The sequence below is a fragment of the Zeus faber genome (assembly GCF_960531495.2).
Source record: "Zeus faber genome assembly, chromosome: 3".
NCBI lineage: Eukaryota > Metazoa > Chordata > Actinopteri > Zeiformes > Zeidae > Zeus > Zeus faber.
In genome coordinates, this window is record NC_137190.1 from 8,741,450 (window position 1) to 8,758,453 (window position 17,004).

Here is a 17,004-nt window from a genome sequence, read left to right on the forward strand (position 1 = left end):
ACGGGATGTGTAAATAGAAATCACCAGGAGTGACACAGCTCATGCTTCAATGCAGAAGTTGTGTAAAGTTGGGTTGCCAGTTATTTCCATCGACTCCTTGAACGGAAAAATATTTTCTACACTAAAATCAGAAGTGTGTATGGTTTTAAAGGACTTCATCGGTTTTCAGGAAGTCATTCACAGGGTGCTTTTAAAGGACGTTTTGCACTTCCCTCATATTCTGTATGAGACCCCATGTAGTATTTGAGCCATGTGTGCCAGTGTATTGTGGAACTGTGAAGGATTTTAAACATGTGTCTCGCATCACTATGGCCCCAACAAATTCCGGTGCAATTATGGTCATTTATGTATAGAGCAATGTTTTTATATGATACATATGAATATGTGAAATACATTAGTAAAGGCCATGCCAATCCCAGACTAAATGTTGAGGAATTCCTTTCCTTGGTATTGTGGTGTTATTGTGTTTTAGATGAAGATGAACTCCAGCCCCTGAGACTCTCTCTCTCTCTTGCTCCAACTCTCCAACTTATTTTACTCCTACTTTAATTGTGCAGAATTAAATGTTTCAACAACCTCATTAACTAGTAAGTGGATAATATCTTAGTAGAAATTATGTTTCCCTATCAACAGGCATGGAGGTTTGTGCCACCTTGCAGTGCTGTGACCTCATGGTAGAGCATCATTTGGACAATCCAGGTATTAGCAGTGCCTTGTTGTGTAGTGCATGGATCTAATACTTTAGGGATACGCAGTTCTCCAGAGATAAAACTCAGAGGTAAGATTAGAGTATCTCTGCTGCATATCTTTCTTTTCGGATGGACTGTCGTTGAAAAGTAAAGTGGATATACAGGCATTTGTCAGGGACAGAGTTCTAGTGACATTTTGAGTGTTTAATTTCCCATCATATATTTATGTATCTGGTACAGGAACAACAGCACATGAAATAAACAAGTCCAATAAAATAAAAACAAAACAAGACACTCTTCACCAGTGGATCCAGCTGAACACAATACCCATGGATCTTGGGCATATTCTCACATGGGTGCTTCTCAACAAAACAAAGGAAAAGAAGAGAGATAGAGAATAAAAAAAAGACATGATGCAAGAACAAGATCCCAGGCAGAGTCCTCCTCTCCGTCCCCCCCTGAAACACCTTACCCTGCGGAATGGTAAAGCCAGGGGGCAGCTGAATGGTCGTCTGCTGCTGAGGAGCCCTGACAATCAACTGAGGGGCTACAATCCTTTGGGGGGCGATGGCAGCTCCGGCACGGGGCGGAGGTTGTGCCGCAACAGGTGTTGGAGAAGGGGCTGTAGCCGGCCTGATGGTGCCGATGCTGGTGGCCGCGGGTGGAGCCTGACTCACAATCCCACTCCCACTCCCACTGACAGCCGTGGCAGCGGGGGTGGCGGCGGGACTAAGATGCTGGGTTGGTGTTGACATTACAATAGAAGGCGATGGAGGAACAGTGTTTATTACAGGAGACGGGCTTAAAACTGCAGTTTTACTAAGGGAATCGTCTGTTTTCTGAGTGGAAGTGTTGGCTGCTGCTTTGCTGTGGTTCACTTGGGACTCGGGGGAGGTGACGGGTCCTATCCGAGCCCCCTGCTGGACCAAGGCCGACACCGTGGTCCCGTTGCCATTCTGGGCGATGCTGGCGACGATGTGGTTCGGAAGTCTGTGCAGTGCGATAGTGGGGGTCCCTCGATCCAGCGGGATGGCAGACTGCCCCGCGGGTACACCGGCGGTCGTGAGGGTGAAAGTCGTAGTATTGATGCAGGACGTGACGGCTCGGGTTGTGGTTAAGACACCGGCACTGGGAGCCAGGGAGCTTACACTGACACTAACGTCAACACTGCCCGGCACCGCTGCGCTGCTGTTCCTTCTGGTTGGAGGGGCCACGCCGTTTAAACTCTTGATCCGGGCTGAAGCGGTCCTCCGGGTCGCGGTGATGCGTTTTCTGGGCGGATCGGAGTCACCGGAGCCCGGAGAAGCCCTGGAGCCCCGAACGGCGGCGCCGCCGCCACCGATGCGGGCAGGCGGGGATGCCGAAGTTGACACCTCAGCCGCGGCCAGTGTTGTGATGGATGCTCCATGTGACGGCGACCCGCTGGTGTTGGCGTTCAGACAGGCAGTAGGGGTGGCGGGAGCCTCCTCGGACGGCGACGCGGAGCCCGGCGAGGCGGCTTTTTCCGAGCCGATCTCTCTGGAGTTGCTCCCCTGGTGCACCTCCGCTTTGCGCGGTCCTTGTTGTTGTTGTGTTGGCGATGTTGGTGTTGTTGGTGGTGGTTGTTCCCGTGTTGTGGAGCCCGCCGGGGCTGGGAGCGTTTTCCCCGAGTGGTGGTTCGCGGTGCCCGCCGACCCGCCGCCCCTGTTGTCCGGCTCGGCTTGGCCGCTGAGCTGGGACTCCAGAGAGCCGACCAGGTCGCTCACAGCCTTCTCGTCCACCTCTGAAAACAGCAGCTCTTCCAGGGGGTCGGAGGCGGCCGCCATCTCTGATCGCGGATCGCTGTCTGAAATGTGAGGTTTCGCACGGCGCATGCGTGTTACTATGCATTGTGGGAATGAATCTGACGTCACCAAGAGAGGGGGGGGGTAAATAAATATATATATATATTTTTTTTGTTTTTGTTTTTGTTTTTTTGCGTTAAGGGTCGTAGTCCATAACGAACAATTATCCAAAAATGTGAGTCGCCATTAACAAATTCGTCCATTCGTTTTGTGGTTTTGCGGCATTTTCTTGTTTCCGTGAGGTTCGAAATGAATCGACGCTCCTAAATGCATGCGTTGAAAGCTGATCCGAAATCGCGAATTGTTTACATAAACAACATCTGTACGTGTGCGGCAGATGAATTAAGCCGTCCAAACAATTTATACATCTTTGTTCATCCTCGTGCTTGGTCAAGCGTTCACAGCGCACACACACATACAAATAAAACACACGACTCGAAACAAGACACCGGGTCTGTGTTTAAAACCGTGAATCAAAAATACCGGACCCCAAAAAGATCCAGAAGTTCTCATAAATAAACGGATGACTTTTATTTCCCGTTTTAAAGAAACAACATTTTTTTCCACACACATCTCGCAGGAGCCAAAAGACGGATTCTTCCGCGGGGTGGGGGCAGGGCGTCGTGGCGAGATCTCGTTTTCCCTCGCGATAGCTGATCGGTCGTGGTGGGAGGGGGCGCAATCTCAAAACCATATCGACGTTGCTTGTCGTGAAATGGCGTCTTTGCGGACACGGGCAGGTGTATAGATCAACAACAAGAGACCGAATAATCACCAACAAACAAACAAAAAAATGGAACAATTTTGAAATGGGGATGAACATAAAAGTTAACCAAAGGCGGAAAACAAATTGGCAATATAGAATCGACAATTAATAATAGGCACGCACACATATACAATAAAATCGCTTTCGCTGATCGGTTTCCGTTGCTTTTTAAACGTAACACTGGCGACAGCGGGCGAAAGGAGGAGGAGGAGGCGCGGTGGCAGAAATGAGCCGCAGCCCGTTTCCCAGCGTCCTTAGCGGGCAGCGAAGGAACATGAAAGCGGCCATGTCGTGGTAGCGGTTTGTCCGACGATCGCCGTGTCTATTTCCATGTTGTGAAAGTCCCCCGATCCCCGCGACGACGGTACCACAGCCTCCCCGGCTCGGCTGCCGGTCAGACCCGCAAAGAGAGACAACGAACCGCAGCTGGAAGAAGTAGTCTGAAAAACAGGGCGGCAAGATGAGTGGCGGGACGCCGTACATCGGTAGCAAAATCAGCCTGATCTCGAAGGCCGAGATCCGCTACGAGGGCATCCTGTACACCATCGACACGGAGAACTCCACGGTGGCCCTGGCCAAAGGTAAGGGGACCAACGGATTGAAAGCTGCTCCGTGCTCGCCACGAAAAAGCCGCCGGAGGCGCCGGGAAACCGTCCCGTCTCGGATCATAGCTGCGGAGCTAAGCGGAGCGGCTAACCGATTAGCTAACCAAGTGCATGCGTTCTTTGTTTACGTCGCTTCTAAGCTGCGGCGGATTCTTCGGGTGGATGGATGGATAATCCCGCATAGATGCAGCTGTTCACCGCCGGAGGGTTGTTTCGGTGTTACAGCAGCACACACGCAATAACAATACGCGGTGTTAACAAAGTAATGATAATTGAAACGGGGGGCGGGGGGGGGGGGACTATGCAACCAACCAAAAATAAAAAAAAGAGAGGAACTCTGAACTATTGTCACCGTACAACAAACTTTAAATTAACTTCAAAATGGGTTAATTGTCATTATATAAGAGAAACCTTCAAATGGACTAAAACCAGGAAAATTTGAGAATGCACAATAAACTTAAAAATGAACAATAAACCTCCGGCTCATTAATTTACATCCAGCCGGAAGTATATACGATGAGTCTTTGTTAACCCAAGGGCGCTTTAAGTTACGCCCAATTTCTCTCAAACTTGTCATACACTCTAATTTAGTTTTTGAATAAGTTATTTGAACCAATTTCAACAGCCCTTATCCCCCCTCAAGGCCATGGTTTTCAAATATTGTAATCCATGCCTTGATTGCGCAACACAATATTTAACTAACTTTAATTTAAATGGTTCGGAGCCCATCCCAATGTGCACTAACCCTAGCTGTCATCAGACCCGTTGTCGTGCCATTTACAGGCTTATTTTACTCTTATTCATCTCCCAACAGTTCGCTCCTTCGGCACTGAAGACCGGCCCACCGAAAGGCCCATTCCACCCAGGGATGAAGTGTTTGAGTACATCATCTTCCGTGGGAGTGACATCAAAGATCTCACAGTGTGTGAGCCACCGAAAGCCACCAGTACCCTGCATCAGGACCCCGCCATTGTCCAAGTAAGAATTAGGCTATGCCACTTGTGTACTTTCTTTGTGGTTTTAATGTATTAGTTCTTATAGCAGAGTTAAACTACATCAGCACAGTGCTGTACATGAAATACAATAAAATAAATCAGTCTGAATGCCTGGATCTCATCATCTACAAAGGAAATATTTGGTGTTTATCTCTTCCAACTCCCAAACCATGCAATGACACTGACTCTTGGGTAGATTGACCTGACTCGATCAAATGGCACCAGACTTAAATAGACTATCTTATTGCAAACGAAAATCTCAGTACAGAGATGCAAACCTGAGATATCCGATTTAAAGAAAGAACACTTTTTCTGCCAACATTGAAACAAGGCTGTCAGGATCATGACATTTTACAATAAAAATGGTTGCAATTAACAATTTGTCTTTTAATGTTAAGAAAATGATCAGTTTCAATTAATTGCTATGAGATTTTAATGTGGTAACTGACAGCTCTACACAGATGCATATTAATGTCTAATAAAGACTGATTAAGTCCATACTGTTGAGTAAAATAAAGGATCAAATCTGGGCCCAATATCGGTCAGTACGAGTAGTTGAAAAAAAAAATCAGGTTCTGTATTAGTAGTGAAAAGTACTTTTGGTCTACTGTGAGCAGTTTGACAGATATGATGGTTCTCTCATATTTGATTACTTGGTCTTTCAAATTCAAAATGATTCTCTGTGACTGGAATTGTCTTGAATAACTTACCTGAGTAGCAGCTTGCTTTGGATCTTCCGGTTAACTGTTTGTCTTCTTTTTTTTTTTATTGTTATTATTATTATTAAGTCCTCTATTGGATCCACCAATGCTGCTGCTGCGTCATTCCAGTCCTCTGGGTCCTACGCCCCCTTCAATAGAGCTTCTGTTCCACCCTACAACCAGTTTGGCCAAACCCCACTGGCACCTCAGCCATTTGGAGCTGTCGGAGCAGGCAAGTAGAGTACATCCTGTCCAATAGGAGTTGGCGATACAGCCTTTAACCCCCCTTGTATTATGTTGTCCAGATTTTACTTAATTTATGAGTTTATCGTAACTAAAATGCTGGTTAACGACATACTTGTTTCAGTCCAAGGCCAGGTGCCTGATTTGGGGTCATGAACTTCTATACAGAATTTTGACATGTTTGTGTTTGTCTATAAGCACTATGCACCCCATTTTGATGCTTCAGCCAATTTTGACCACAAAGGAGAATAGGCTGGGGTTAGGCCGGTGTGAACATTTTCAAACAGGTTTGATATGAAGCCAAACACCGGACCGGTATACCGATGTGGCAGACCAAGGGCCGTGGTTACGCTGCGGCTGCAGACGGCAGCACAGCTCCAAATTGGCCAAATCCAATCCTTAACTGTTAGATTTGGAGCAGGAAGCTTTCTTAGTGTTTGTCAGTCTGTGAGGGAAAGGCGTACCCGGCTTGGCAGCCGTCCACAAGCCAGCCGCATGGAACCTGCTGCACAACGCTCGCACTTATTCCTTCCAACAACAAAACAAAAACATCTCTTGAAATAAAATCTGGGGGGAGAGACAAATTAAATAATTAAATAAATATAAACTAAACATGGCAATTTAGAATAACTATAAAGTCTTTATTTTGGTCTGTCTTTTTGAAACCAATCCCAGGACATATGTGGTAGTGACGGGGCCTGTCGCTTTAAGACATTTTATTTTGGGTAATGTAGGAGCACTGTCTGCACATGACTAGGAGGGTGCGTTTAACAGATCCCAGATCTCTATGAAAGCCGATATAATTGTTGCACGTTAGTCCAGAGTCCTGCCTCACAGTCTCTGTGGAAGGAATTCACCCTGTGGAGGTTCCCAAAAACACGGTTCCATTCAAACAGACTAAACACAGCGTGTCCCTCAGAGACATTTCATCAACTTAATAAACTTTTGGGGCTAAAATAAAACACACGATTCAGACCCTTTGCTCTGGAGCTGCAAGCAAACTCAATGTGTGACGACACAAAGATGGAATATGATTTTGGCCGACTTGGGGATGAGTAAATTCCGCCATACCGGTATTGACGAATGGACGACTGTCTGTGACTCGGACATTCGTCCATTCTAAATTGTAAATCTTCATTTTGTCTGATAACTAATAATGATGGGTTAATGAGGGTCGGGTATCGGAAAGAAATTCTGAATTAGCATCCCTTCAACAAACATTCTGTTAATCATGTTGTCATATTGCTTATTACTAATGCAATACAAGCTGGATTTAGCACTGTGACGCCATCTGCACAGGTTGCTGATGTAGGCTACTTTTGAATTTTTCAGAACGTCTCATAATGAACAATACTGGTTTCAGTCGGTTTGCATAAAATCAAAACGGTTTAGGCTCACTCAGGCCTTTTTGAACTAGCAGCTCTCTCGCTCTCTCACTCGCAGCATGGTCACAACCCCCCTGCAAGTCAAGGAAGACTGTCAGTTGAAAACATCATCAGGGCCTGCCAGATTAGCAGTTACAAATTCATGTCATCAAATTTGCCATTGAACTGTTCATACCGCAGACAGTGAGGAGGATTATTCAGGACAACACAAACCTGGTGCTTTATATATTCATTAAAATGTGCTGTCTTGTTATAAAAAAAATAAAAATAAAATTCAATGAAATTATTCATGACTGTTTTCAGAAGCGAGTTAGATTTATCATGTGGAGGCCACTGGGGCAGCTCGTCACAATGTTATTGTGCACAATCTGCCCCTCATCAAATGCGAGACAAACATCAGGTTTGTAAGATACTAAAAACATGCCAGCAAATATGAAAAACATGCACATTGGTGTATATACATTGGCGTGCTTTGTGGTGGGGGGGGGGGGAAGAGTTGTGTAATATCAAGGGAATCCTGCCTGAGTGGACAAAAACTGAAATATCTGAAGTTTGTAGTGAGGAGTTTGTCAGTGACATGGTGATAATTTAAAATTTGTTTTTGAGAAGGTTAAATATGCATGTCTCACAATTTTGAGGTGACTTTTATAGCAACGGTCATTTATAGCCGAATCGGGGGGGGGGGGTGTATTTCTAGTTCTACTGTGTATTATAGCAGTTTCCCATATATTGATTTATTTGTGGCGACCTGCCACATACTGATTTTTTTTATTTATTTATTTTTTAAACTAAGAAAAAATAGGTAAAATCTTATTTCACTGCAGAGCTGTGTTGATTTCTCGCTCTCTCTCGTCTGTGAATAGCCCTTCCTCTTTGCACACTCTGACTGAAACCATGATCATATATGGGATGGTTGGGCACTGAAACCGGTACCACCCATGGCTCCAGTTCCTAAAATTTTGGTCAAACGTTTACATACACTCGTAAAGAACATCTATGTCACGGCAGTCTTGAGTTTCCAATCATTTCTACAACTCTTATTTTTCTATGATGGAATGATTGAGCACATACTTCTTTGTCACAAAAAAACATTCACGACACATGAAAATGTTACAATCTGCTGGATCAAAAATATACGAACAGCAACTTAAATAGTACATTTTGAGGATGTAGAACGTTGTTAATCAAATTAGCTTCGTGGCCTGGCCTCTTAACTTCTTGTGATTTATTATGATTGACTACAGCTGGTGACGTCTCTGAGCCCCTTTTAAATAGGGCTCGTTGGATACACATTAGACTCAAACGCTACAATGGGAAAGTCGAAGGAGCTGAGCACGCATCCGAAAAAAGCGGCTCATTGTCAGGAAAGTCACTTGGAGCCATTTCAAAGCAGCTACAGGTGTGCGTGTCACCAGTCAAGAGCGTTTGACATCGTCATGGGCTGAGAGGCCGCCGAAGCCCTCGCTCCAGAAGCGGCACCTTAAGGCTCGACTGAAGTTTCCCGCTGATCATATGTACAAAGGAAAGGGCTTCTGGGGGAACGTCTGTCGTCAGATGAAACAAAACTAGAGCTGTTTCGCCACAATGACCACAAATACGTTTGGAAGAGACAAGGTGAGGCCTCTCTAAGAACGCCATACCTACCGTCAAGTGTGGTGGTGATATTATGCTCTGGGCCTGTTTTGCTGCCAGTGAAACTGGTGCTCACAGAAAGTAAATGGAATAATGATGGAGGATCACTGGCATATTCTTCAGGAAAACCTAAAATCTTCAGCCAGATGGTTGGGTCTTGGACACAGTTGGGTGTAAGAGGACAATGACCCCAAACACACATCAAAAGGGGTAAAGGAATGGCTAAATCGGGCTAGAATTAAGGTTTTAAAATGGCCTTCCTAAAGTCCTGACTTACACCCCACGGAGAACATGTGGACTGTGCTGAAGAAACGACTGTGTCAGAAAGCCCAAATTTAGTTGAACTGCACCAACTCTGTCAAGAGGAGTGGTCAAAGATTCAACCAGAAGCTTGAGGATGACTACCAAAAGTGCCTTATTGAGGTGAAAATGGCCATGGGACATGTAACCCAATATAAGCATGGCTGTACGTATATTTACCCAGAAGATTTGGTTACATTTTCGGAAGAATAATAATGAACGAATTTTGTAAATGATATAAGAACCAAAATTCATGAATGACTGTGACAAAAAAAGTATGTGCTCCAATCATTCATCACAGAAAATTATTGGGAACTCAAGACGGCCACGACATACATGTTTTTTACAAATGTAGGTAAACTTTTGACCACAACTGTATATGAGGGGTATGTACGAGCTGCATATTGAAATGTCCAACCTCGCGCTGCCCCGCGAGCCTTCACTAGGCTTATGCAGATTTAGGATTTAATAGTCTATTGGTGATCGACATTGACACTTTTTTTTTTTTTTTTTTTTCTTTTCTCCTCATCAAAATCTGAGCATTGAAACTGTAAGTGCAGTTAACCATGTTCTGAAACTGGGGAGAGAGTGGGAGGGGGGGGGGCGCGGCTCTTCCCCTTCGACGCTCAGAGCTGTCGAGTAACCACTGGAGATCGGCTCTCACTTCCCTGCTCTACAGGCCCGTGCAGAGACTTTGAGGGGCAGGTGCTCAAAAGAAAGAAAAGGCACATGCACCCCCTGCTCCGGTTCTAGGCATCTTGCCGCTCTGGGCAGACGGAGCAGTACGGCACAGAACTTATTTTTTTGTACAGAAATTAGAATAACTACTTCTGAACTGATTGGTTCATTTCTTACTGTAGCAGCTCCAGTTTTTGCTCGACAAAGAGGGCTTGTTGTTTGACCCCTCCTTTATTTAAACTTTGAATACTTTTTAAATCTTTGCTGTGGCAGTAATCTAGTTTCACCAAGATGTCCATTCTCTAAACTGAAAGGAATAACTTCCGGTTTATCAAACACAGGATAAGATGTAAATTCCTTGTGCAAGCACATACCTAAGAGTGTCGGGATGAATGGTAGAATGTCTTAATGTCATCTTGTCGTCTTGGTGATAAATGGTGGGAGCTGGATACGCATCATCAGTAGTGTATCCTTGGATCTTGGGATGTTTCGGCCTCTACACTATACACCCTCCCCAAGGTGGCCAGCTACAGGCTGATCGGACCTGAGCTTGCGTGAGTCCAGACTCGTCACGAGAAAGAAAGCCATATTGATGGCAGACTTCTCGAGGGACTATGCATGGCAGGGGCGTCCTACTCCCTGAGTCAAGCCAAAGCTGGCGGCATACCTACTGGTTTGCTACTTTGGGGCCCAACAGGGGTCTTTCCATCTCATAAAAAGCCACTGGCTGCTCCTTTCGGCTGCCTCTGATGCAGCTTTGATGGCTGAGCGCTGGTTCTGGCCTCTAACTCCCAGGTCAGTGAACAGCCTGGTGGTAGATCTTGCCACAAACCCTCTGCATCCGACCTCCACTGGGCGGACCTCAGCGTTCCAGCCACGGTGTTGTGCTTCAGCAGCGAGCTCGGCGTAGCGTAGATGTTTTCGCTCATAAGCCTCATCCACTGCGTCCTCCCAGGGTACTGTGAGTTCGATAATGTACACCTTCTTCAGAGAAGGAGACCACAGCATCAGGTCAGGTCTCAGGGTAGTTGTAGCAATCTCTGGAGGAAAAACCAGCTGTCGGCCAATGTCAGCCAGCATCTTCCAGTCACGGGCTAAGCGTAGCTGGCCTCGCTCAGATGGTGTAGAGCAGCTTCTAGTTACCTTAGCCCCCTCACGGACAAAGATAGTTGCCCGTTGTTTGTTGGATGCTGGTGGTGGTAGGGAGTTGGTGGCAGTTCGTTTGTCCTCCAGAGTGGATGCAAGGACTTTCAGGACTTGGTTGTGACGCCACGTATAACGTCCTTGGGTGAGACTGGTTTTACACCCTGTAAGAATGTCTGAGGGTGGCTGGCATAGAACATAGGGCACACCAAACAAGGTCTGTACAATAGCTGTCCTTCATCACCTGGTCGGGGGGGGGTGATCTATAGTTCATTTAATTACATTTTATACATTGTTGATAAAAGACACAACAATAACACTAGGTGCAAACCTATTCAAACGGTCTGCACCCTGTAAGGAAATCTTTGCCTCAAGGGAAATTGTGCACACTTGACCCTATCTGGGAATTCAAGGGGGGGGGGGGGAGAGACATGTCCCCTCTACGTATGAAGGGTTGAAATCCCAGTAGGAAGTGTTTCCAAACCCACCTGGAAGCCTTTCCCACTTCTGAGCGCATGGGGTTTTTAATTTGACCTTGTTTTCCAGGACACGGGAGCCCCCAGCCAGAAGCGCTGCGTAAGAGTCCAACGCTGGAGCAAAACGTTCAGACTCAACCTTCAGCCTCTGCTGCATCCGCCCCGCCCATCGGGCAGAGGAGCACCGGGGGCACCGGGGCCCCCCGACCCCCCAACGTAGCTGTGGGGAGCCTGAAGCCCCCGGACCTCCTGGAACAGAGAAGAGGTGGGAGGAACTTTAAACCTTTTAGACGACACTCGGCATCCTGTTTTTGTTTTTTTTCTGTATAAAAATGGTGCGATTCTCCGTTCGTCAGGTCCTGATGTTCACAGGGTGCATCAGCCAGATAATGACCACGGCACCGTCGAAAACCGGGACCCGAATAAGCGTCACGGTGGTGAGTGACATTGTGGAAAAACATGATTCTTTGAGACAAGTGGCTGGATGATGCTGGGCGTCGTTGGGAGACTTCAACGCGGCTGTTGGCATTTATACTTGTACGGCGTTGCGGTTGACGTTGTGTGTCCGCTCGGGGGCGGTCTCACATTTCGTGAACCACAATGTACAGAAAACAAAGAAATCTGTTCTTCCAAATTCCAGACTTTATTTGAAAACTTCAGAACTCAAAAATATGGATCGTGCAAATAGAAATCGGCTTTCAAACCTCGTCTGCATGTCGTGCTTCTATCTGCAACACTTTGTTTTGAACCCGGTTTCGACGGGAAGTTGGACGATTCAACCAATCGGCTTGTTTGATGTAGGACCTTGCAGCCAGTTGAGATTTGGGAGGTGTGCTTGCGTGCCGGCCCGGTTATGGTTCGGCTTGAAGCTCATGAGCATGAACCCGCCGCCTTCACGTGTACTTACTCACCTGCCGCCTGTCAGAGCTTCTCTTGTTTGGTTGGGAGCTAAGCGGCCATGTCGTTTCCCAGCCGGTGCGCCCTCGAGCCGCCGCGGCCGCGGGGGAGGGAACCGCGGTAGGGGCCGGTTCAACGTGCGCAGAGACGGCCCCATGAAGTTTGAGGAAGACTTTGACTTCGAGAGCGCCAACGCGCAGTTCAACAAGGACGAGATCGACAAGGAGCTCCAGAACAAGCTCAAACTGAAAGGTACGGCCGCGCACGCACGCTCCAAGCTCGCCCTCGAACAGCAGGGAAGCCGCCGGTAGAAGGTAAACATTCCCAATGTCTCCCTGAAATGTCGCAGACGATAAACCCGAGAAGGCTCTGAACGGAGAGGAGAGCGTGGAGGCGGAGCGCCAGGCGACCGAGGGCACCGCGGAGGACGAGGAGCCGGCGGCGAGTTCCTGTTACTACGACAAGTCCAAGTCGTTCTTCGATAACCTGTCCTGCGACGACCCCAGGTATCACACATGAAGCCTGCTGCCATGCGCCCTCCCCTTCCTCACGCTCCTCCCTCCCCTTCCTCACGCTCCTCCCTCCTCTTCTTCATGCTCCTCTTCTTCATGCTCCTCTTCTTCATGCTCCTCTTCTTCATGCTCCTCTTCTTCATGCTCCTCTTCTTCATGCTCCTCTTCTTCATGCTCCTCTTCTTCATGCTCCTCTTCTTCATGCTCCTCCTTCCTCTTCCTCCTCAAGCACTAACAATCTGCCTTTTTCTGCTCCCTAGGAAAGCCAATGACAACAGAGGATTTTCAAAGTAAGTTGCACTTGTTCTGCTCTGTGTTTGTGTGTATTTGTTATTTTTAAATATTATTTTGGGTGTCTGGCTCTACCTCGCAACGTTCATGGCTTTTCTTTTTTTTTTCTTTCTCGACAGGGATCGAAGGCCAACCTGGGCGGATGAGAGGCGGATGAACGCGGAGACCTTCGGGATCCCCCTGAGGCACAGCAGGGGGCGGGGGGGCTACCGCGGCCGGGGCGGCATGGGGCCCCGCGGCGGCAGGGGCCGCTCGGCGAGCCGGGGCTCCTTCGGGCCGCCCCGCGGCGCCCCGCCCGGCTTCCGCGGGGGGTTCCGGGGTGGAAGAGGAGGCCGGGAGTTCTCCGACTTTGAATACAGGGTAAATGAATCGGCTCCACTCGCATGGCGGCTTGTTGACGTTAACGTGTGTCTGGGGGAGGGGAAAACGCCGTCTCAGGAAAAGCCTCAAATCTAACTGGGTAATCTAATACTTTTTGGGGCGGGGGGTCAAATCTTGTGCAAAGCTCTTAGCGCTAATCCCCTGAAATGCTAGCAATGGCAGAAAATCAGTGGCTATGCAACTGTATCTTTCACACTTAAATTGGGACACCCTCAGGCCGTTGGCATCTCACTGCCTGGAATCGAGTAACTTTTTAATACTCAGTGACGAGCAAACGCCATTAACAACTTGACCGTGTTATGATTTCCAAAAAAAAAAAAACACGTGACCGAGCAAAGGCGAAATCCAAGGTCTAGTGAAGTTGGCTTTTCAACCTAAGAATCTCAATATTAAGATCACGTGGTGCAGCGAGCGTGTTGAAATGTGGCCTAATAATACAATTGAGAGGCGGCCATGTTTGTGTGCGCCATCACTAAACTTGTATTGTTTTGTTTCCAGAAGGATAACAAGGTGGCTGCGTAGTCCAGCAGCGTCTCCACAAAGAATTGTAGCCCCCTGCGTCATTAAACCCCGCCCGCCGGAAGCTTTCTTTAATCCCGAAATTTGACGAGCAGGATGAAGACCCCTCATAAGACTTAAAAATTGGTCACCAGCATTCAGAGTCAAGCTCTTGGCTTCAGCGGATGTGAGTACGGCTTCTTCACCACAGAAAGGATCTCTTTTTGGTTGTTTTTTTTTGTTTGTTTATATATATATATATATATATATATATATATATATATATATATATATATATATATATATATATATATATATATATATATATATATATATATATATATATATATATATATATCCTACAGTGGTTGTTTGGATAGATTGTCATTGAAAGGACGAGACCATGTATAAAGTTTTTTTGTTTATTTTTGGGTGGCATAATACATTATTTTTGCATCTCTTGGGTTTCTGCTTCGCTGCGCCGGTTCCTCGTGACGTTGTGTTCCGTGTGGAAGGTGTTTGCACAGCGTCCACTGACGCTGTCTCACCTCATCTCCACTGATGTGTCCTTGCACCAAAACCGTCTCCAGTTACTCGTTGAGCCACAGTTACATTATTCCTGCTCACATCTCACCACTCGCTCACCGTTGTTCAGTGTTTAGTTTTCTGGGGAAACGTCTCGTTTCAATGCGCTTGTTGTGTTTTTAGGGGGAGCGGGGGGGGAGGGGGGCAGCGTTGATCCATCCAGTACGACGGTAAAAGTTCAGTCATTTCCAACACATGAGATTAATTACTCTTGAATTTATTTTCAACGGGTGGGATATTTTGATCTTGGAGCATAATCCTAACTGATTATTTTAGGAAATGAATGTATATCTGGCTCATCTCAGTAATTTGTGTGTAAACCCCCAAAACAAACACATTATTCTTTTCCATTTCTAGCTTGTCCAAATACATATTCATGATACGAAACAAGAGTTTTGGAGCTTTAGTCACAGGCCTGTGGTTACTGGTGTCCATGGCAAGCAAACGCGGGCTGTTTGGGAGGGACGTTGTTATTAAATGACATTATGGGATGCACACAGTAGCTCTGTTTCTCCATGTGTTATAGGTTTCTGGATTTATTGTGCAGGTCTCAGATTTCCATTTCCAGGGTAAAGTGGGTTTTTTTCACTGCATTGAAGGCTTACCGTAGAACTTCTTAAACTCGAGTTGAAACTAATCAGGCCTGTCTATGGAATGTTGAGTGTCCGAATGTTCGATCAAACTTTGAAAATATTGTGATAAACCACTCACTTTGGTTAAAAAAAAAAAAAAAAAAAAAAAAAAGATAGTGCCGCCAATAATGAGCTGATTAGAAACTACGCATTGGGCTGGCATGAGAACTTTTCATATTTGACCCAAAGGTGCTCACGTCTGGATATTCTTTCCTTCAGTACCACTTATTTGTGTTTTCTTAAAACTATACTTTGCTGTTATCTAGTGGTAAGCTTTCCTTCCCTTTAACTATATATAAAAATAAATAAAAATAAATAAAAAGTCGCCCCTGTTACTACAATCGGACATTTCTACTCCAAAGCTTTGATGGTTGGTTTAATGTTGTCTGACAAGAATATACTGGATTACAAATAGCATTTCTGATAGACTTCATTTGTCCTCTGAAGAATAACCTGTATTTTATTTTTCAATCCTTGGAATATTGCCCATGCAAACTGTTATGTGTAGTTTTTTTTTTTTTTTTTTGTTTGTTCGTTTTTTTTTTTGTTTTTTTTTTTAATATATCTATATATAGAGAATTCATGCGCAAAGGGATAACTGGATTCCAGGCCAGTATTTGGAGGGCTTTAGACGGGAGGGGTTTGTTAAGTATTTTTGCTTTTGCTTTAACTTTATGTGAGTACTTGAGGGAGTGCCTTCAGAGTGGTATATTTTTATGGCCCTCCCTTTAACTTAATGACATGTATCAATAGCACTATTCTAAGACCTTGGGTGTTGCTGTAACAGCCTGGAACCAAGCAACCCACGTGAGGAATGTGCTGTTTGTTGGGATATTGTACACTGAATACTGCTTGATGGTCAGAAGGCATATGATGGGCAGGATTTGGAATTTTGCAATAACCAGTGCAAGTAAACGAGCAAAATTGAGATTCCAAAAGATGCGTATACCAAGATACTCTCAACGGACAAGTCTTCATGTTTGTTACTCCTTCCAACCACTGGAATTGTGAACCAGGTATTGTTTTCTTGAACATGTAAAGCATGAGGTACTTTTTGTGCATTACCCTCAAATGTTTTTACTCAAGGCAAGGATAAAAGAGTTGTTCAATACCCTTGTTTCCCTCGTGTTATTCCTAAAACCCAAAAAGTGGCGGCGACGAGGCATATTATTCAAGGTGTCTGCAGGTCTTTAAACAGTCATTACATTTGAATTTAGGACATCAAACATTTCATCTGATTTATGTATTTCCTTTTGTCAAAATTATTCACATCCTGCATCTGTCAGCATTTTTAATGTTCTAGAACCCCGAGCCGACCCGACCCTAATACCTGCTGCACTGTTGATGAACCCGACTCAATAAGGCTTGAGACATCCAAGAAAATCCTAGTATTTGCCCTTCTGATGATCTGTGGGGAAATAAAGTAACAGTTTGATTTATTCCAGTACCCAATCACTTACTTTTATATCTGACCCAAAACTTCCATTTCAGCCAAAAACGTAACTCCGCCCTATACCACATATGGTAGGTACTTACCTGCAACATTTCACTGGAACAGGATTAATGAAGTGAAAAGAACAAACCCCAAGACACCCAGTTTTTTTCACATTTGGAAATATATGTTAATATTTAACGCCTATAGAAAATGTCCTGTTTTCAAAATGAATCAATCAATCAACTGACATATTGTATTTAGAACCAGGAGCGCACTAGTATGTAGAATTAGACGCATTAACTGTGGGGTTGCGTTCCTCCGCCTGTCCTCTAGGTGG

The 17,004-nt window shown here is 45.7% G+C and overlaps 2 protein-coding genes across 3 annotated transcripts in view; one reads left to right on the forward strand and one right to left on the reverse strand.

The window, feature by feature from the left end:
• Window positions 1–2,494, reverse strand: part of LOC307228343 (transcription initiation factor TFIID subunit 4) — a gene marked incomplete at both ends in the record, with an annotated part of 97,419 nt that extends 94,925 nt beyond the window's left edge. Inside the window, 2 exons of the mRNA XM_079997981.1 lie at window positions 1,162–2,251; window positions 2,294–2,494. Of these exons, the coding sequence (XP_079854107.1) occupies window positions 1,162–2,251; window positions 2,294–2,494 (1,291 nt within the window). The remainder of the gene's footprint in view (window positions 1–1,161; window positions 2,252–2,293) is intronic.
• Window positions 2,495–3,549: 1,055 nt separating this feature from the next.
• Window positions 3,550–14,226, forward strand: lsm14ab (LSM14A mRNA processing body assembly factor b). 2 transcript variants are annotated; one of them, XM_079997502.1, is made up of 10 exons: window positions 3,550–3,859; window positions 4,698–4,861; window positions 5,667–5,811; window positions 11,507–11,701; window positions 11,793–11,873; window positions 12,409–12,585; window positions 12,683–12,839; window positions 13,106–13,135; window positions 13,256–13,496; window positions 14,016–14,226. In XM_079997502.1, exons 1-10 carry the CDS (start codon window positions 3,739–3,741, stop codon window positions 14,037–14,039), a joined length of 1,335 nt encoding a protein of 444 aa, XP_079853628.1. In that variant the 5' UTR covers window positions 3,550–3,738; the 3' UTR covers window positions 14,040–14,226. The 2 variants fall into 2 exon arrangements, with proteins under 2 accessions (XP_079853628.1, XP_079853629.1); XM_079997503.1 differs by having other exon boundaries at window positions 14,019–14,226.
• The last annotated feature ends 2,778 nt before the right edge of the window (window positions 14,227–17,004 follow it).